The following is a 21606-nucleotide window of genomic DNA, read 5'->3' as shown; positions in this document are numbered from 1 at the left end:
GATATCGAGAGACAATAAAAAGAATGTATGGCTTTAAATATTCAATATTGATCAGTAACAAATATAATTTAACTCTAAATCTCAAATCATGCTGATCGCAAATAAAAGTAATTAACTAGTGGTAAGATCAAGAATATTGGTTTCTGGCTTGTTAATAATAATTCTTTTGCAAAACGCTATTGCACCACGAATACTATTTACTGAAGAAAACAACCTCAAATATATATATTGAATGACTTTAGCAATATATATGAATAACTTTGTGAGCTCAATTAGATACTGCTGAATCTGTATTACGGTGTTTACTCATAAACTGCTTGTTGTATTCATATGTAATGGGATTTTCGTGCATTATCGAAAATCATAATTTCCTGCTTTCCATTACCTTAATCAATATGTCCAGTTAATATTATCTAGCTTACCTTAAATTCTGCCGTTTATTGTTTATGTTCATAGGTAAAATTAGTTAACCAAGAGTACCGGCACTACAACTCTTATGAGATAGAGGACAGTAGCAATACTTGGTAAATTTAGCTTCAACTTTTATTAATTTATAATTGATTTATTGCACTATGGCATAACATACAGCTTTGCTAATTATAGTCAGTCTTAAATGCACCGAATTAGTGAAATATTTCGAAACCTAATTTCACGAGTTAATATCGAATTTTTAGTTTATCTATCTAAAATTATAGTAGATAAAATTAGCATAGAAAATGTAATTTGCAATAACTTTAAAGTTCTAATGCAAATTTGTAACATTATTCTTCTACTACCTCTAATTACAGTCGTTAACTATAGAAACAGAAATTTATTAGCATGCTATTCATCTGTTTAAGTTCATTATGAAATGAAAGTAATATGCGATGTAATAATTTAAATCTTTCGTCGCTTAACGATGTAGACTTACAAATTTGTTATACCTAATAACTTATGAAAAGCAATCGTATATTTTGATTTACGTATTCACTAGTCAAAATAATACAAATCTATAATCTACCTATAATAGTTTACCGAATAGTTCCTATTATTGAAAGGTTATGATAACCCTTTCAATAATTGTAGCAACTTAAACTGTTAGCAAACCATCAAGTTTGCATTATTCTGTATGAAAGCAACCGTATTTATAATACTAGTAAAAAGATTGAAGTTCCGTGCGTATCAATAGTTTAGCAATAAAATATTAATAGATCGAAAATAAACTAGAAAAGATAAATAACCGTCATAAATTAAACATTGCAATATCGGTACTTTATCAAGCATGTTCTTGATGTTGTTACTGCTATTGTATCAATTCTGAGTTAAATTAGTTAGTAAAGTAAATTATTTGGTCGCATGATACCTCAGAAATTGGTGTTATTAGAGAGGATAATAACCGAGACACTGTCATGTTTGATCCATTCTATGAAAGGAAAGAGCCAGGCTAAAGTACCTTCTGCTAAAGATATCAATCACTGAGCATTAATTCAAATTTATTTATTACTTTAGCTATACCTTAATTTCACTTACTGAAATATCAATTTTAAAAGTAAATACCATGAAATATGAGTGTGGTATTGAAAGTCCATGTCTAACCTATTATCACAAACTTGACTTACGAACTACTGTCCTAACCTAATAGATTACTTGTTCCTATCTCCACTACACCTGGAGGTCTGCTGTACTGTAGCCCTATACTACTCACAGTACAATCCCACAGGAATAAGGCTGTTCTAAGAATTAAGTAAAGTTTTATTAATAGAGTAGCAGGAACGCTATCTAATCGCGAACTGAGAAGCTAAGCATTCGCTCCTCCTTTTATACCCTACCACCAAACTTATGGTGCAAACATGGTAATTTAGCAGCATAATATTTACATGGCTTGTACAAGGAAACAACCCTCAATAAACTATAAAGTTTACTATAGATACAACTAGTAAGCAACTTTAATAGGCGATAACTAATAAATAGCCAATTAAAGGTACGAGGCTCAGCAGATTATTCGCACCTTGCTCGCACCGCCCGGCGGGTGCTAAGGTGAAGCCAATATTAGTATCCATAAAGATTATACTAATTAATTTCAGAACACGCTTACATCTTGGTTTCTAGCAAAACTATGCACGATTAATATGCAAAATTACTGTTTACCGTAATGCCATTGGCTACATAACGAAATCTACTTAATTAACATGTACGGTGCTTCGCTTCGTAACTCCTATCCATTAAGATTGAGTGATAAGCTAAAAGTTCTATCTTCAGATTTAAACATCTCCCTTTAAATACAAGCTTGCACTTCTTATTTTTACTTTATCAACTTAGTTATATTATTATTTAACTTTAACTAAATCGATTTCGTAATAAAAAGAATGATAATAGTAATTGGTCTATATCTAAGTTGTTGAGTAAGAGGAAATAGCCAAGCTAAAGTTCCATCTTCAGATCAAAATGGCGAAAAGCTGATTCAATACAGCGTAATTTCGGGCATGTTATTACATATATATCAATAATATAATTCAATGTAACACAAATCGAGAATATCTGCATGTTTCCTATCTTTCTGATGTCATTCTTGTGTTGAAATGGCTCATAAAGTATAAGGAAGGCAGAACTAAAGTTCATATCTTCAGCTTAAGCTAAATTAGAGCATATGGGATTAAATACAGTCAAATCAACTTTGTTATCGCTATTTTACTGCTCTAATTATTTAATCTGATAATAATAAACTCTTGATATATTGAAAGAAAGATGCGATATGTTATCTATATGCTCTTCTGAAAGGAAAGATTCTAATGCTTAGTTTATTCTTTTTAAATTCAGAGCGTTAAATTAAAGTCCTCATTTGCTGATTAAAGTACATAAGATTGATTAAATATCGGATACTATATTTAATCATTCTTATGTACTTTAATCAGCAGAATGAGGACTTTAATTTCCTTGTCGTCGTATCGTTTTGTTGGGCTTGCAATGCATCTTATTATCCTCATTCAGCTTATGAATTAAGTCTTTTAATAACAATAAAACTATATACTAAGACAATAGTAGAAAAGTGTATTAAAAAAGAGGAGAAAAGAGGCTAGTTTAGATCTGATATATTAGGTATTAGTAAGCTAATCAAGCGATCCCATCTTTAATTCAAAATTATGATCATTTAACACAATCGTTAACTTATAAACGATTACGTTAGCAAAGAATTATTCTAACAGCTAGAAATGATATATGTTGTCCATTAATAATGATAGCAAAGTGAGCGGAGTATTCAAACTTCCGTAAATAATGGTAGTCAATTTAAATAGATCAATCTTCTATTTCTATTCTTTTCGACATTGTTCTGCTAACAATTTAAAAGACGTCACTGAATTAATTGATGGCGATCCCATTTATATTTTATTTCAAGAGGTCGAAAGCACTTCATATACCCAGTATAGCCATTATAGGCAATACGTCATAGAGTTTAAACGCCATATACTTAAAATAGCTACCAGTCAAATTCTCGCTACGGAATTAATTAGACAGAAAATTATTATTACAGAGGCTGTAATATCGTTGTAAAAAGCGATTGCTATCGCTTAAGTGGGTCAGAATTACGCTCGTGGAGAAACAAAGAAGATCAATTTTTTCTTAGATCACTTGGTTACAAGGTAGGGCTAGAAAATGATTTGATATTATGATAAATTATGAAAATGACAGTCATGCTAGCGCGGGCTATAACTTACAGAAAACAAACTATAGTCGATCATCCTAGAAATTGAATGATAAACTTCTTTATTCCCTATCCTTAACTATCTGTTAGAGCAACATATATTAAGTTAAAAATTAATCAAACGGTTTGCCATTAATATCAACTAATGGAAATCCTATTTTTAATTTGCACGCTCTAACACGACTTTCATTCCATCTTTCAAAATTATTCCAAATAAAGCAAAGTAATCTTTATCTCAACAATACAAGCAAGATTGGATATTAAAATGGGTGAGCAAGTACAAATACAAACTCAGCAACCTCAAGTAGTTTATCAAGCTTGCTGCGGTAACTTTGGCAAAATATTACCGGAAAATCGCCGTAAAACTTGCTATGGGATTGGTGTTACTATGCTCATTACGGGTATTGTCAGCTTTATAGTTGGCATCGTTGGAATTTTCACCACTGCTTATTCATATTATAGTCACGGCCATTATATCTATATTCGCAACGCAACGGTCTTTGTTGGAGCTGATATTTGGGCTGGCGTATTTGTAAGTTATCGGAATAGATTGCTAATATCAGTAATATGTATAATGTACTGGTTATGAACAGCGAATAGACACTGATATTTACTAGTAATTAGTAATCCATTGCACTCTTAATAGGAAAAGTTTATTTAATGTTATTTACTCCGTTTGAGATTACTAGAAATTACATTTTTTCCCAATCTGAATTATTATACTTCGTTCTACTAAGTGATAATCCATTCCACTCTAGTTAGAAAAAGTTTAGTTAATGTTATTTATTCAGTTTCAGAAATCTAGAAATTGTATTTCTGCCCATTCTAATTTATTTTACCATGTTCTACTCTATGTCCATATGATCTATTGCCTACAATACAGTATACAGTCTGCACAGTATCATGACTTAAGGATGACTAAATATTGTTTTCTATTATCTTTTATTTCAGTATATCCTATGTGGCATATTTGCTATCGCTTCTCACAAGAATCGTGCTAATTCACATCTGGTAAGAGACATTTTAGCATTTGTAAAATAGTATAGAAATTAGCCTGTTTAAAATATCAATTTATAAGTGCTAATGAAATGACATTCAATAGAATCTTAAATTACTGATTTTATATCAATGAAATAAAGCACTAGTAAAATTCGCCCGATCTACTCCCTCGTATAATCTTACTTTTATCAGCCTCAAAGAATCTATAGCCTAATTGCTACTAATTGCTATGGCATCGAACAGAATAACTATATAAATGATCAGTATGTAATGGTAAATAATATTCTATAATCCTTCCTATAATAGATGATCAATAACGATTGACGAACAATTTTCGTCTAATAAGCGTCGATCTTTACATCTTTTAAGCCATAGCTAATAACATTAACATTAAGCAACTGTTACTTAATTTTACGATTGGACGACAATTTCCTTCTTCCTTACACTTACTATAAGGTCAAATTTTTAAATTGTAGTATGTTTTTGCTCTACCAATATTTTAAGACCTGATTAAAATCATCAAGTTGTTCGCTAGACTGCTAGAAAAATTTTTGCTTTTAGAAGCGATTTTAACTACTTTAAACCGTTACCCAGGGTGAAAGTTTACTATACTCTTTACTATTCATGTCTAGATACAGTATGTCCGTAATCATTGATTTGCAGCAACTTGGAAAGTTTTGATATTTATTAAGTGATGATTGGAATGAACTGACTTGTTTCAATGTTTTTTTCCCCGATACACAGATGAACTCGTATTTCGCGTTCGCCATTATTAGCTTTATTTTGTCCATTCCTCATTTCATAGTTAGCCTTGCCTACATGGTTAGCAACCGCTTTGGATTATACATTGGAGGCACTATATGGTTCAACATCGTCTCTATCATTTTATCCGTCTCTGGATTTATACTGTCCCTAACATCAGTCGTTATTTTAGGAAATGGCATTTATTGTAATAATACAACGGCAACGGTAAGTCTTGGATAACTTTCTCAGCCGATTCCTTATTTTATACCACTACCCGTATTTCGGGCATTTTCGCTAAGAGTTATCGTCATTTCTTTAGCTAACACTCTTGATTGAAAAGATTAGATAGTGTTAAAATACTTAATAACTTAGTGGATGTCGTTAACATTAGATAGACTATGAAAAGTGTGATCGATATGAGTTTGAAGTACACTCTAAGTTCAAGTAATTATACATCGTTAGAATGTGGTACTGTAATCTCTAACAGGATATGTCGGCGATCATCTTTCTATGACTATAAGAACCGCATCGGATTTTGATTCATTAGTTGTTGTTCATGATATTTAGCTAAGTTGCCTATAGACTTAATTACTTGAATATATCTAAAAATTAATGCGGTATTTATTTTCTGTTAATCAGAGTTAATTTATACTTTATTTACCCTTGTTAAACGTATAGAACGTTACTACTGTCCACTATCAAACTGGTCCTAGCCAAGTTGTAGCATTTCAACAATATCCAACTCAATATCCTAATCAACCAGGTAAGAATCTTAATATTAACTCAGATATGGTATATAAAACTTTTAGCGAGTAGCGCTATCAAGTAAAGGTAAATCATGTAATTGTCGTCAAGCACTTTAAAGTTTTAATAGCACAAACTGGATTCATGAATTCCTTATAAACAGTACAAATGACGGACTGCTTACCGGATATGATTCTGTATACAAAGTTTACTCAATCTCACTATTATAGTAATCTTTAATAGTTTTACAGTATAAAAATAACTACTAATCGAGTAGTATATTCTGGTAATTATTCAGTTCTTCCAAAATCTGCGAATTTATAAGTTTCATTATATTGCCATATTTATGTCGTTTGATAACACTTCTTTCGATGATTATAATTATCTATGCGATACCATGAAAACGGATTGTAAAATTGATGATTGCATGTTTAAAATTACGTATAAATATTAGCCCTTCTACCTTAGCTAAAGAGGCTCAAATTTTCTTTTGAAAAGTATTCCATCCTAATTACTCTTTTAGTAATATCATACCGACTACATCATGCTATATTACTGTCTTACCTCCAATATCGTATTAGCTACAATCAATCTATAGTTTTTCTGAATCCATTAACCTAACGATTAAAGCTCAGTGTTATTTGATTTGAAATTTATAATCCTATGTTTTTAATATTTTTCGTTAGTTATAGCTTTCCAACAAGCGCCAGTTTACGTTCAGACACCACAAGCTGGACAAGTCGCATTAAATTACAATCAGACTGACATTGGCGCTACGAGTAAAACTCAACTACCACCGCTGTATGACAAATTGCCAAATGTGGGAGAAAAACAAATGAATCCTGGAAATTAAGAGATTAGCAGAACGACAAAATGTATTAGGTCTTAACTAGGAATCATTCAGTTAAATCGCTTTTCAATTACTCCGTTCTACTAGCTCGTTACCTTTTAATGCGAATGACATTATTGCATAAATTTTAATAATCAACCTATTACCTATTTAAAGGATGTAAACCATCATACACATAACGAAGTCTTTGGTTAAGTTTCCGCCATTGATGGATTCTTAATTTCACTACTACTATTGCTTCTCTTCAATAGTAAATTTTTGATAATTTTATCGCTACTTTTATTAGGACTCGGAAAATTACTTAGTAACTTCCAAATTTTCAATTCTTTGTTATACAATTGCTTCTATCTTAATCATTAACGCAATATGTCGCTCCTTGTTTTAGTATTAAGAATTTTACTACCAAATTCTAATAAATATAGATAGAATGATCTTCGTACGTGGTCATTAGCTTACGTCAAATCTTCTACTTGTTAATTAAACCCTTTACTAACCGTATAATATAAGGTTAAAAATGATAAATATCATAATGGCTCGATAAGATGTAAGGCTTAATCGCAATATTATTAATAAATTTCAGTTTCTAAACTTAAATTGCTTTCCATTCAAAATTAATTTTCACCAGAGATTTGGTATATCTAAGATACCTGACCAGCTTTTTGTATTTGATTAGTGTTATACATCTACATCATTATTTTACTCGTTAGTTTCTCCAAGAGTAGTTTGTTAATTGGATCTTTTAATACACAAATTGTGCTTCCACCTTTCCACAAGCACAACACACCATGATAATACGCCAACTTTACTAGATATATTAACGGCTATCATCTAGGCTGTGCTATTTCACATGGTAAAATTATGGATCCACATCAAAAGTTACAGAGCGATGATATACTCATCTAATTTTACCTCACAGTTATTTGACCTAATTCGGTCGAATTATTAATAATTGCGCAAAATTCAAAAAAGTACCACAAATTTTAATTCATTTGTAGATGCAGTTCAGCTGGAATGATCGTAAATTAATGAAATTAAAATATTTTCAGCACATTTTACGACCGTAATGATTTCAAATTATTATAATAGGAGACAGTACAATTTACTCGATCGAAAGATCGAGTAAATTCTATAATCATACTGATAGTATTTGTAGCAAGTCTTTAAATGTGTTTTGCATAAAAAATTGGAAAACATAAGGCACGCGTGATGACGATATAATTTAGCCCTTTACTGATAGGCGTTGTTAGGCTTTTTCGCTCGATAAGTTTCCTTCATCTCATAGCATGCCGATTTCAATATGATATTTTGCCACTAAATTCAAAAGTTGTGATTAGAGAAATAACTGGTTGATTCGGATTTTAGGGACCTAAAAAGAATAGCGTATTTTTAGCCTATGTATATTGAACCGAAATTATAATAATATCTGGAGGTAGTGTTTAGAAATTGTTAATATTCAAATCACTTTCTTTATTGCAATTAATTTGCCTATACGATACTCCCCTTTATAAGGGAAGTAATCAAGTATTGACCGTTCGTCAGCAGCCCTTGCAATATCTAAGCCAGTATCCTGCTCAGCCTGGTACATATCATTTTAATTTTCGATAAAGACCTCATTCGTTACAAATAGAAAACGATACTTATTTTTGTGTCACAATGTTATAAATTGTATACCATTAAACATGAAGACATTATTTGTTGATCGAACATGAATGATCCAGATGAACGACATAGATTACAGTCTGTATACAACATTAAAAGCAATGTGAAAATTGTTACTTGTTATTCTTTAAGCTATTTCTGTCGTTAAAGATTATATGCGAAATTTGGCTTAATTGGAGTAGCGATCTGTTAATAATTAATAAATAATTTTATTCAAAATTTTTCGATTCTTTAACTATACTTGATTTCCTAAAAATAAATCGCTACAAAATAATTTAGATATCAGCCTACCTGTTGATAAGGCTTAATTACTTCTTCTATTAAATGTATATGCAGCGTGTCTGTTTGCACTTATTTAGTGCTGCCCATTTCGCTTTGATACGTTATTAGATGAATCAAAGTAATTATAACATTGATTGGCCAATTTTAATATAGGAGATAATCTAAGAGTACAGTACTAATACAAGTATACTTCTTCTACTAATACACATTACAGAGTATCTTTCAAGTTGTGGTTGTAAATATCCGAATAGTATTGAGGTAAACTAAAGTCAGATTATTAAATATTCCTCTGCAAACGCAGTAATATCTATCACTTAACGAATGCTTGAAATCCTTAAACAAAGGCAGTGTATGATAATATAATCGTTAACTGTACCAAGGCACCATAAATTCTGAGTAAAGGAGCATACTGATTGTAAGCTCAAGATCAAACAAAGTTACGACAGCATGGATTTTCATGGCATTCGTAGTAAATACTACAGATGATTAACTTTTTATAATGAATTCGGTATAATGTAATCTTGCACTGCAATAATACTATGTTCTAATGAAAATAGTGGTACTACAGGCCAATTTCAATCCTGCAGTACGCGCAGAGAAAAAATGAAACTAGTACAATTCAATTGGCAATCAAACGCTTTCATTTCTTTGAACTGAACCATTTTATTTATTACCTTACGGCAAAGTTGCTGTATACGCGTACATCATAACTAAGATATCCAATAAAATGCGAAATTTCTAGAAACTGCACAAACATGGCAAATTTCATTAAAAATAGTCAACGACCATGCAAAGACGTAGTTATTAAAACACTTAGCAGAACTGAAATCCCGCTTATTCATAGATAGCAGTTGGATCTTGAGTATCCTGTAAAGTAAACGCAGTTTCGGGTTCCTCCTATAAAGTTAGACAAAAAAGCATCTTTATTAAAAAAATCTTCTAAAAGTAATTTTGATTATACGCGCATCACGAGAAAGTAAATTGGAACAGCTTGGATACGCCAATTATATCCAGCTTTTATCATTAAATTTCATCCTACAAAGGTTTCGTCTGCTAACCTTAACGGTAGTTTTGTATAAAGGATTTTCATAGCTCAGGCCAGCTTTATCCTCTACGTCTACCACACTTTGTTCTAAAAATCAACCATAATAGTATTTTAAGGCTAGAAAGGTAGGTATACTTGTAATTAAAGTAAAACATTATGAAAATCATAGAGGACTGCTGTAGTCTTGAATTACTTTTGGCCTTATCATTTCTACTATATCATACCTGCTTCACTACGTGTTCCTAATTCCATGGAAGTAAGTAGACTCGACGATGTACGACCTCTCAATGTACTTCGCATGCGCCGACCAAGGTTATTGATTCTTTTAGAAATTCGAGATGGTGTAGTTGCAGTGGATAGATCTTGCTCGTCAGCAGATTTTCTAGTAATTTTTTAAATAAATTTTAAGAGAAACTTATTTATAGAAAAATCTCGCAAATGACTGCTACTGGCCTCATTATTGACTTCAATATATCTAGAGATCAATAAACGACCACATAATTACGCATTACTAAAATTCTTAAACAATTACCTTCTGAAGTACAAGTAGTATGCTACTGACAACAGCAGAATGACGGCAACGACAGCCAGCGCTATTCCAACGCCAACACCAACAGCATTATCTATATAACACGGAGAAAACCAAGATATAAAATCTGATGCCATCTTTCATTTATTCAATGGTTAATTTCACGTTATTTTAGAAAAAATTTCTTTCAAAAGTATATTTCCTACAATACGCATAGACATACGATAGTATCGAGATTGTCACAAATTAAAAAAACGTTTTACATTACTTACTAGGTGTTGTAGGTTTGGTTGTAATAACAGTTCCGTCGGATCCCTGCAGCGTTTCCGAGGTGATATTAAAGCTTTTGTCTAAATAGGATGAAAGCTGCATTAATGATTTCTTCTGTCTTATGAAATCAGTATTACATACTTTCTTAACAATTACGATATTATTACTAATTATAATAACTGTTCAGTGTACGCGTATATATATACGCCTATATGTTACGCTCAATCCTAGGGAATGACCGATCAATCTTGGGGATTGCCCATGAGAAATTAAATACAATCACGGAAAATATGTGCATAAGTCAATGAAATCAAGTTACTCTATAAAATAGATTCATTAGATTTCATTTACGCTATGATTACGATAACGGAAAATACTAGTACAAATGGAATAAATAAAATAAATAAATACAAATACACCGGTCATTCCCGAGATTAATGTTGATAAATACTACAAAATAGGCGTTTACGTAGCAACAAAAATTTGGGCCATTCATTTTAGACCCTTAAGATAGCTTTATTTCTGAAGTAATTTCTACCAACCTGAACGAATCTTATCAAAAATATTCTTCCCTACATTAATAGCAGCAGTTCCTGAGGTACTTCCTAAAATGAAATATTTTAGCTACCATAAGTAATTAAAAAATAATGCTACTTTTTACTTTTGTATCATGCTTTTTATAGTAAAAATTGATTACAAAGGAAGGGTAAAAAGGTAAAGAGATTATTAAGAACATATTACAATAGGAATAATTGCAATAGCTTACCATTATTAGTATCTTGTAAAATCAACAAAACTGTTCCATTCGCCGTAGTTTGTATGTTGTATAATACGTTGGTCTAGTGATAGTGCGGTTACAATATACATTAGGAAATATGGAAAGTTAAATAACTTATAAAGATAGAGATGGCAATCAATCCCTTCTACGGTACTTCAACCAAACTTTGTAAGCCCGAACGTACAGTCATGATCGATAATCATTCATGTAATCATGTAATACCAATAATAGAAGAAATCTGCTCAAATATTTCTTAATTACTTACTGCGGCATTTAAGAAGGACACTTTGATCTGTTGCTCAAATTCGGTAATATTAAAGGTACTAGAAATGGAAAACTGCATAACGGTTCCTAGTTTCAAGACAACATTACCGTAAATAAGTTTACTCTGCATGTTAGTAAGTTGAATTGAACTACAAATAAGGAATTTTTGTATCATGTAAATAACTTACCGCATATTTTACAACAACTGCCAAGAGGTGGAGCAAGCGGTTTGGAACAAGAAATGCGCGGACAAATTGATTGCCTACATATTTCATATTGAAACTGTGATAAAAGGATAGTATTACATCAATAGAATATTCTACGTAGCAGGAGTTTAAGTTTTGCATGCCATAGCTTACAATGTTATTAATAGCTATAGCTATACCCGTGTAATTTAAATACATATGTCTTATTAAATAGCGTCGATATCAGTTCTGACAAGAACTGTCAGGGAACAAACTAACATTTATACTTACCACTCCACCTGAATAACCACACGGGCATCCTGAACTATTAGTGCAAGTGCTATCTTGGACAGTTACAGAAGCTCCAAATCCAAAATAAAACTGATTTTGAGCTACAGGTGTGGCCAAATAGTTAGCAAACTGCTGGCCAAGATACTGCTGACCATTAATTAAAATTGAGCCAACAATGACTGGCAGTGTGATATTAACTGCAAAAGCGTTAGACTAAAAAAATTGAAAAAGACATAATAAAATTGAACGTTTAGTTGACCACTTTATGACAAGAGAGGTAATAACTTTGATATTATTATTATTTTATCGTCATAGAATATTGAATACAAGTACAGTGATAAGATAGCATATTGTGACATCAATTAGTTTTGAAAGCTACTAAATAAAGCAATATCTTTTCATGCAATCATCCTATGTATACTCTCACTAAGTTACTGATACAGGCAAGATGACGAAGACTTAATTTAGCCTAAACACCCACCGGAAAAATAGCCGTATCAGTTAGGCAAGGTATCTGTTCGGTTTGCATAACATTTGAAGCAACCTTTCCAGGAATGCTTGATCCTGTAGGTCCATCAACAGTGAACCAGTTAGACGGGTTGAACCAATTTTTAGGGATATCTCCGATAAAAACGTTAGGCGATCCACCTACACGTATTGAAGAAATGAAATTGTCTATGTTATGCGATTTTCAAATATTTAATTCTAATTATAGGATCACTTATACAGAATTGGATCGATATTTTTTATACGACGACATGAAACCAAGTGTAGTATTTATATTCGTATTTCGAGTTTTGTACGGTGCGAAAACTAATGACTTACTTAGTTATTTCTATTCGGTACATTTTACTACAACAGTAGACTAGAATGCAGTACATGTCGATATTACAGCATACAGAGCGGAGAACAAGTTGTCGTTAAACAGTAATAAGCCAATATCATGAAACTTTGGTAAAATTGAATGGTCATCATTCAACAAGTCGAAAATATAATAGCGTCTCCTTCATTCTGCTGAAATTATCCATGCAGTTTTCCTTCTGACATTGGATCTATTTAACGTAGGACTCCTATTATCATATCACTGGAATAATACCTGTTTGACATGGAGGAGATGAAGGAGATGAAGTCGGTGAAGACGATGGTGTCGGTGGTGCTTCGATAGTAAATCCTTCCTCAAGAACAAAGTCGCCATCGACAGGCAAAATCTAGTAATAGAGTGATTGTAATTTTCACTTTGAACAATTGATGACAAAGATCATTTTTACATCTCGTAAAACTTCCAGTATGGATGGTTGAGCAGTACACAATCTAGTCATGCATTGGAGCGAGACTAGTTTTAGCCTTTGCATAATCAATAACAGCTAGCTACGCATTTGAGTGACAATAGTTTCATCCTTAACAATCACCTAAGCATTTAACACCTAAGTAAATTTCCTGTACAGAAGGAGTGAACAAGATAGGGCAACACAGAAACAGATCTAGCAACCTATTAGGCCGACAATCGTTCTAGAATGTACAGTATAATAGCATTGCAGTGTCGAATAATAAATATACAGTAAAGGAATTTCCAGTATGTAAGGTGTGAGGATGATAAGGTAGAACTATATTGGTACTGTAGAAGTTAATTGTAGTAAATATTACGAATTTTCGACAACTATCGACATCCATGAAAGGAAGATGATAGTGAGCAAGGAATTGAAATGGTTCATAATACTGATCTATTTCAACAACTACCGAAGGAAGATGAGGACAGCGAGTATCGATTTGAAATGGCTGATAATAGTGATCTATTTCAACAACTATGGAAAGAAGATGATAGTAAGCATGAAATTGAACTGGCTCATCGTACTGATCTATTTTAACAACTATCGATGGAAGGTGATAGTGAACATGAAATTGAAATAGTTCACCATACTTATCTATTTCAATAATTATACAGCTATCGAAGGAAGATGGCAGTGATCATGAAATTTGTTGATCGTACTGATCTATTTTAACAACTATCGACGGAGGGTGATAGTGAGCGTGAAATTGAAATAGTTCACCATACTGATCTATTTCAATAATTATACAGCTATCGAAGGAAGATGGCAGTGATCATGAAATTGATTCATCGTACTGATCTATTTCAACAGCTATCGATGGAAGGTGATAGTGAGCATGAAATTGAAATAGTTCGCCATACTTATCTATTTCAATAATTATACAGCTATCGAAGGGAAGATGGCAGTGATCATGAAATTGATTCATCGTACTGATCTATTTCAACAACTATCGACGGAGGGTGATAGTGAGCGTGAAATTGAAATAGTTCACCATACTGATCTATTTCAATAATTATACAGCTATCGAAGGAAGATGGCAGTGATCATGAAATTGATTCATCGTACTGATCTATTTCAACAGCTATCGATGGAAGGTGATAGTGAGCATGAAATTGAAATTGTTCACCATACTTATCTATTTCAATAATTATACAGCTATCGAAGGAAGATGGCAGTGATCATGAAATTGATTCATCGTACTGATCTATTTCAACAGCTATCGATGGAAGGTGATAGTGAGCATGAAATTGAAATAGTTCGCCATACTTATCTATTTCAATAATTATACAGCTATCGAAGGAAGATGGCAGTGATCATGAAATTGAAATGATTTATGGTACTGATCTGTTTTAGCAAGTATCGAAGGACGATGACAGTAAACATGGAATTGAAATGGTTCATAATACTAATCTATTGTACTCTATCTAAAGGTTAGAAAAAGTCTATTCCGTCAAAGGATCCTATTGTCGTTTATGGCTAACTGGAAGGAACCTTTCTGAATTAAATAAAGTATTTGTATGGAATATTCTTATTAATTATCATGGTGATAGAAAGAAATCACATTATGCAAGTGGTACAATGCTTCAAGGATAATGCAAAATCATTGCACCATATTTCACCGCGAACAGTACAGTATAGCCGCAGGGCTTCCGTCTCAAGGTGAGACAAACATGGACTCTGTAGCGCGGGCTATGCACTTTCATGATGGATCAAACTTACCAATTCTTGTACCGATAAAGTATTTTGAAGGTAGACCGTGTAGTTCTAAAATAAAGATTGGATACATCCAGTTAAACAACAAGATCAAGAAATAATAGCTCATGAACTACGGTTACTGTCTATTCATGCTTATGTGTTTCATATACAGTAACTTTTCCATCCATAACTGTTTCATCTGGACAAGAAATAAAATACACGCAGATAAAGTAAATAAATAAATACTCTCCTTCCTGCGAGAAGAATTTATTTCATGCTAGTCCGAAACGAAAATTGATACAGTCAATCAGAAGATTAATAAGCGAGTATTTCTACGATGGACTATACTTCAATCTTTTCACTCAATACAGTAGATTAATGAAACAACTTTGAAACCAAACCTATCGTATTAAGCAACTCGATGTCGATAAATTAACGCTACATTCTTTCCTAGAAGATTCATCCTGTTGTTTTTTACCCCTACCATTACCGTACGGATAGTAGAAAAAAGTGCAAAATAAAGAGCAACTTTGACGAATTAGACTTACGCTTTTTTGGAATGTTATTGTATCTTGACTGCACGGCAATCTTTTCTTACTCCAATTATCGGGATTGTTGTAATTAGTGTTGGGTATCCATTGCTTATAAGTAGGAATATTTTGAGCGACAGCGCCTACAAGATATCAACAAATAGAGGCCAATTACAATTCTGCAACGATCACGGTTTATTTTTTAATTAACTGTCAAGATGGAACAGATGCATGATCAATTTGGACATAGTTAAGTGTCTATTTCCGACAATTTCAACCCCATAAGACAACCACTTGAAATACGCGTACTGTAGGAAAATGTTGAACCGCTTGTGTGAAGGTGAGCATTAATTATCCAAAAAGGATCTATGGACTGTACAAGTGTACATGTCATGACGGCCAATTAAGGTTCCTAATTAATTAGAATCAACTTGCACGGCTTGACTTACAATCAAAGGGAAAGAAAGAGTAAAATGCTTTAATTTCTTAGGTCAACCGTTAACATGAAAAACAAATAATAAAACTGTAAGGTTGTAGAGGATTTGGTGATTTTGTTGACGCATCGTTGTGCGCCATTTCTTCATGGTGTGAGTTAAGCACAATTATGTCTACATCTTATATTGTAGGTAAACTGTTGATCATCAGTGGCATGGTATAAAAGTTGAAAAAGTTGCTCCATATCACCCAGGTGTGAACAATATCGAAAAAGCTGTGAATCTTCCGATCGGATTGGCTTTTAGAAAAAGCCATCGGAAGACATACCATGCAGATTTTACATCATGCTGAATACTGAAGTGGTAGGCTACAGCCAGCGAATTACTTAGAGAGAACATAGCCATGATTATCATTGCATTTTTCTATAATTAAAATGATCTGACTGGAGGGAACTGCTGCATTGGTTGAAAATTTATGATTGGTACACGCTGCCATTTTGAAATGATCATCGTTATCGGTTCGATTGGAAGAAGAAATGATCTATTCTAATGTCTATCTATCTCGATCCAATAAAAAGGATTCAACGAAAGGGATAAGATCGAAAATGTTCATCCTTGTGGACATGATAAATCCGATCGTATAATCATTAATGAGTCCTCAACCATGGCCATTTTGCGTCGAGTGGAGTCTACTTTGTATAGTCGAGGAGATGACAATCCCGTTGAAACAAATATTGACCCATCGCTAGCATCGAAAGAGTGGAAGTGCAAGTAGGCCAAAATAGTTTACAACCGAAACCCTTCAAATCAGTACATCGATCTTTCTTACCGTAGATGGCTGTCAGAGCCAAAATAAAACACACTTTCTCCATGATTATTGTCGCCTTGGATTTGGCGTTTTCCTGATGGCAGTACTAGAATTGAAGTGGTTTCTACCCAACGTTGTAATAGTACACTCTTGGGTTTATTGTCAAGCAGTCGTCCCCAAGAAACTCTACTATAAACTCCAAGTTATAAGACTATGCTAACGATAGTAATTAGGCTTTACTATCCTAATTTTGTTCAACTATAGTTCGTAAATAACAAGGCTAAAATATAATTCAATGTTGGAAGACAATAGGTCGCAAGTAACCAACTAATCCGCTAGAAAACTTGTTTCGTTTCTTTGTGCCTGCTATACCAAGTTCGGATTACTCTTTTACAGTAGTTAGTATGTTAATGAGGTTTTCTTATTAATTATTCGTGCATTCATCATCGCAGACTGCCTAGGGGATAAAAAGATTTCAATTCTTTGTTGGCTCTAGACAACAGGATTGCTTTTATATATGCCGATGATTGGAGTATCCATTAGTACACTACTACAAGCGTATGGATATGGACATGGACGGTCGGCAGCGATGTCAACAATCAATATCGACGACTATAGTCTTTTAATTTGGGCATTTTTTAGTCACTGTACTAGCGGTATAGCTAGTGTTAACTGAGGCCAGAGACTACTACTAGTAATTATAATTTTAGTAAACGAGGGTTGTTCCACTTCTTCGAGTAGTCCATGACCAAATCCTTGCACGATATTATTAGAAAAAGACACGGGAAGCCCAGCAGGGGATTAGTCAACAACTCAATAATGAATTACGGTCAGCACTGGCATTCCATTTTTTAACTAGGATGAATTCAGTGCTGAGTTACTGCAAGTTTCCATTCGATTTAAATTTGCAATCCATGATTAAAATGATAACCAAGGAGTCAATCTCCAATTGAATTCAATGTTGAATTTTGAGCAGAGTACAGCAGATTCTAGACACGTAAATAATAAATATGCAAAACATGTTAGCTATGCAAATTGGTAAATTCCTTGCCGCTGATGTAATATTACCTTTTTGCATCCTTGCTCCTAATATGGGTCAAATAGATGGCGAAAATACCACCATAACCAATCATTAAATTGTAGTTATCGTAATCTTAATGCTATCTAGAAGATGATATGATTTGACAACCATTTTACCCTGCTATTTCAAGTTGAAGATAGGTAGTGGGAATAGATTGATTTTACAGGATTATGAAAGCAGTGACAAGGCTAGATCGCCATGTTTTTAAAATCGATTGTACCTCGACGCTGTGGCAGTACCATTGGGCCGCTAAAATTAAATACTTTTATCCAATTCTAGGTAGCATTTGTGCTATTTTAGTGGCCCATGGCTGGTGGCTGTCCACTTCAGTAGAGATCGCTAGTATAATTAAAATTAATTCTACTACCTTGAGCAGAGACTTGTCCAAAATCTTACTATAGAGGAAATACATTTTATAAAGCTTACGTGATCAGTCTGTACATCTATCTGCCCGTAGTCATTAGTCATTAAATAGTCCATCAATACTAGTATAGTTTTATATATTTTAAATTATTTACCGCATCCACTTTCATCCAATTTACCAGCCAAATTTTGCGTATTAGCAGTGATATTTTCAGTTATGGCATCCTTAGTATCCAGGCGATTGGCCTCTGTTGCTGTTAGGACCTCTAGCTATCGAACTTTTGCTGCTGCTGCTCTCCAATCCAGGGCCTATAGTCAGGTAATCATTCTATTGATAATCCATCAAATCGGTCTGCTAGCGAATCTAGAAATGGATAATAACATTGATAGCAATGGTAGACGATGATGATGAATGGATACTGTCATATTCCACGGTTATAATACAGTATATGCTGCTATTCTACTGAAATTCTAATCTTCTCCAGGATGATATTGGTAGAAAAAGATACCATGCCTCAAGCAAATGCTATTTCTCTTTTCAGTCGTATACTTATACCGTGATCTGTTAGCATTGTTGTTAAGTTTTGGATCATCATCGTGTATCTTCTATCGACAACAGCCCAGTTTTATAAGCATTCAGTTATTCTATCCTCGAACTTTTGCTTCTTACAACATTTTCTTAGACTTTCAAATAATTTGCCTATAAGACAGTGTTTAGTCATAAACTTTGACTATAACGCTCATGTTTAAATGCTTCGCTGTTATGAATAAATAGTTTAGGTTCTACTGATCATTTTCTATCTTGCACTAATTGTCACCTTTTATTATACTGTATTATGGAGCAGTAAGAGCATTTCACTGACTGCTTTTAAGTGAGATCAAATTTTTATATATGAATTGCAATATGATATTCCACAAACCATACAAGGTATACTAATTATCATGATTGTAACTTACTCTTTCTAGGATCGACAAGCTGGCTCGATCAGGTTAGCTTTCGAAATACATTGAATGAATAACAAATTTGCGTACAACATTAACCAACATACGTGCAATGGATGAGAAAATAAGATCGCAATGACAGCATTATTGCATTCTTCTGTTCAAATAGGCAATTAAATCAATTATTTTTGTTTATCAAAATCATGTTATCTTACGCTTTATTGACAATAAAATGTAGATTACGATAGTTATGCCTGTGTAAGTTTATAATCTAGAGCAATTTCTGTAATTATAGCAGGAGTGCAATGTCTTAATCAACTATAGTACATACTTATGTATATGTACAGTACTATTTAATGCTCTAAATAGTGGAAATATAGTAGCTGCACGCCATAGAAATCAATATCCGCAAGTAGACTTCGAGAATTAATTAGCGTACGCGTGTGTACAACCAGAATCAACTGTAATTGTCGAGTGTTTTTAGAAACAATAAATCACTAAAGAATCGTTGTATTATACAGTGTCTTTTACCTAATCTAGGTTCCTTTATGTTGGTAAATTGATCAGTTTGCAATGGATCTGTGACTAATGTCATTTGCCTATCTTGAATCTTTGATAGGAACAGTTGTTAGAATGTACTAAATCCTATTCAAATGCATTAACGATGACTTATAACTTTTGAATACTCAATCATCAATCAAGCTAAAAATTTTTATAAATGAAAAATAGAGTAGCAAATTGAATCCGTTACTAAATTAAAGTATCGAAGAAATGGCTTGTCAGAAGCCTCGCTTCAATTTATTCAATCATTGATGCTTATTTTATATGTAGTACTGTCATTACGCGTATCTATGATTGTTAAGATTTTGATAGAAACGCAATATGAGTAAATTGAGTAATTCAATCTTGTTATAGAGACGCTGGTGGATCGTTTGGTAAGAAAGAAAAAGCGCAGGAGGATCAGTACTTTAGGAAATTAGTAAGTTTTGTAGCATTTATTTATTTCTTTACGTAATACGTAAGCAGCATGGATACATGCCGTGTCTAAAAGTCTCGCTCATTGCGAGAGTGGCAAGCAAAATAGTAAGTCTCAATATATTTTTATAGCAAGAAGAACAGCTACAAAAGCTCCATGATATAAAAAAATTTCATGAAGAAGAACTGAAACATCATCAAGATGCTATCGATCGACATGACCAAAAAATTCAGGAATTCAAAGAGAAAATTCAAGACAAGTAACTCGAGGGTCAATGTTGGAGTGCACATTTTACCATCATTTTGTAGCATTTAATCCTTGATTACTTCTAGCGTTCCTCTTATGAGTAATAATAATCAAATTGATAATAATGCCAGTGCTCAATATGTCTATAACTCCTATGGAGATAAATGAAATGAATTGTACCTTTGCCGTTTGTTTTTCTATAGTTGATAAGAATTGTTACTATCCTGCTGATGAGTAGTGATAATATCCCTGGCACAGGCCTGAGTTAGGCTACCTAACTATCAGATATGTAATAATAGATTACCTTGTTAGTATTCTAATATGTTAGTATTCTAATATCACCTATTCTTTCATGGAGATCGGTCTCTGAATATTAGGTTAAATAAACAACTAAATGTGCTTTAAACGCTTGCACACTCTTTCTTAAGTTAGTGAAATAGATAATAGTAGCTAAAATCGTCACGCAAAACCTACAACAAGCTTAGCGTGTACAATTAAATGTAACTGTACAATTATGATTTCTACCTTGATTATATAAGCATTACGTAAGAAGCGAAAGATAATTGCACGCTATTCAATCATACATTAAGCCACAATACTAAAATACAACCATTCCGAGTAAGCAAAACTATAGAAGTACTTCGTACGTAGCATAGTATCACAGTCCTTCACAGAAAAGTCAAAAACTAGCTGGAAAATGATTATTTTCGATAGTTTTTCATTCGCCCAACTTAAGAGATTGTCCTTCTATTTAGTATGCTTTCAATAAGATAATTTCAAATACATTATTGAGATAGCAAAGTTAGTTTGATTTAGAATTGCAACCCCTTAAATTTGCGATCGTATCAACGCAAGGTAAGGACTAAGTCCAGAAAGATAAGAGA

At 32.9% G+C, this 21606-nt stretch overlaps 4 protein-coding genes across 4 annotated transcripts; 2 read left to right on the top strand and 2 right to left on the bottom strand.

Moving 5' to 3' along the window:
- Positions 1 to 3944: 3944 nt before the first annotated feature.
- On the top strand, positions 3945 to 7019 carry TRIADDRAFT_61174 (uncharacterized protein; the record flags this gene model as incomplete). The annotated part of the gene is made up of 5 exons (XM_002117129.1): positions 3945 to 4211; positions 4631 to 4690; positions 5423 to 5647; positions 6101 to 6185; positions 6853 to 7019. 5 exons carry the CDS (start codon positions 3945 to 3947, stop codon positions 7017 to 7019), a joined length of 804 nt encoding a protein of 267 aa, XP_002117165.1.
- Positions 7020 to 9791: 2772 nt separating this feature from the next.
- Positions 9792 to 10668, bottom strand: TRIADDRAFT_61173 (uncharacterized protein; the record flags this gene model as incomplete). Its single annotated transcript, XM_002117052.1, has 4 exons — positions 9792 to 9854; positions 10016 to 10089; positions 10227 to 10384; positions 10535 to 10668. 4 exons carry the CDS (start codon positions 10666 to 10668, stop codon positions 9792 to 9794), a joined length of 429 nt encoding a protein of 142 aa, XP_002117088.1.
- Positions 10669 to 11335: 667 nt separating this feature from the next.
- Positions 11336 to 17178, bottom strand: TRIADDRAFT_61172 (uncharacterized protein; the record flags this gene model as incomplete). The annotated part of the gene is made up of 10 exons (XM_002117051.1): positions 11336 to 11406; positions 11568 to 11640; positions 11845 to 11930; positions 12032 to 12125; positions 12320 to 12532; positions 12801 to 12967; positions 13416 to 13527; positions 15367 to 15411; positions 15891 to 16015; positions 17136 to 17178. 10 exons carry the CDS (start codon positions 17176 to 17178, stop codon positions 11336 to 11338), a joined length of 1029 nt encoding a protein of 342 aa, XP_002117087.1.
- A 1597-nt stretch (positions 17179 to 18775) lies between these two features.
- TRIADDRAFT_61171 (uncharacterized protein) lies at positions 18776 to 20890 on the top strand (the record flags this gene model as incomplete). The annotated part of the gene is made up of 5 exons (XM_002117128.1): positions 18776 to 18877; positions 19525 to 19547; positions 20416 to 20479; positions 20608 to 20735; positions 20809 to 20890. 5 exons carry the CDS (start codon positions 18776 to 18778, stop codon positions 20888 to 20890), a joined length of 399 nt encoding a protein of 132 aa, XP_002117164.1.
- Positions 20891 to 21606: the final 716 nt, after the last annotated feature.

This window comes from Trichoplax adhaerens, genomic scaffold (assembly GCF_000150275.1).
Source record: "Trichoplax adhaerens TRIADscaffold_21 genomic scaffold, whole genome shotgun sequence".
Classification (NCBI taxonomy): Eukaryota; Metazoa; Placozoa; class Uniplacotomia; order Trichoplacea; family Trichoplacidae; genus Trichoplax; species Trichoplax adhaerens.
Note: the sequence above shows the minus strand (reverse complement) of the source record. Positions and strands in the feature narration are given on the sequence as shown.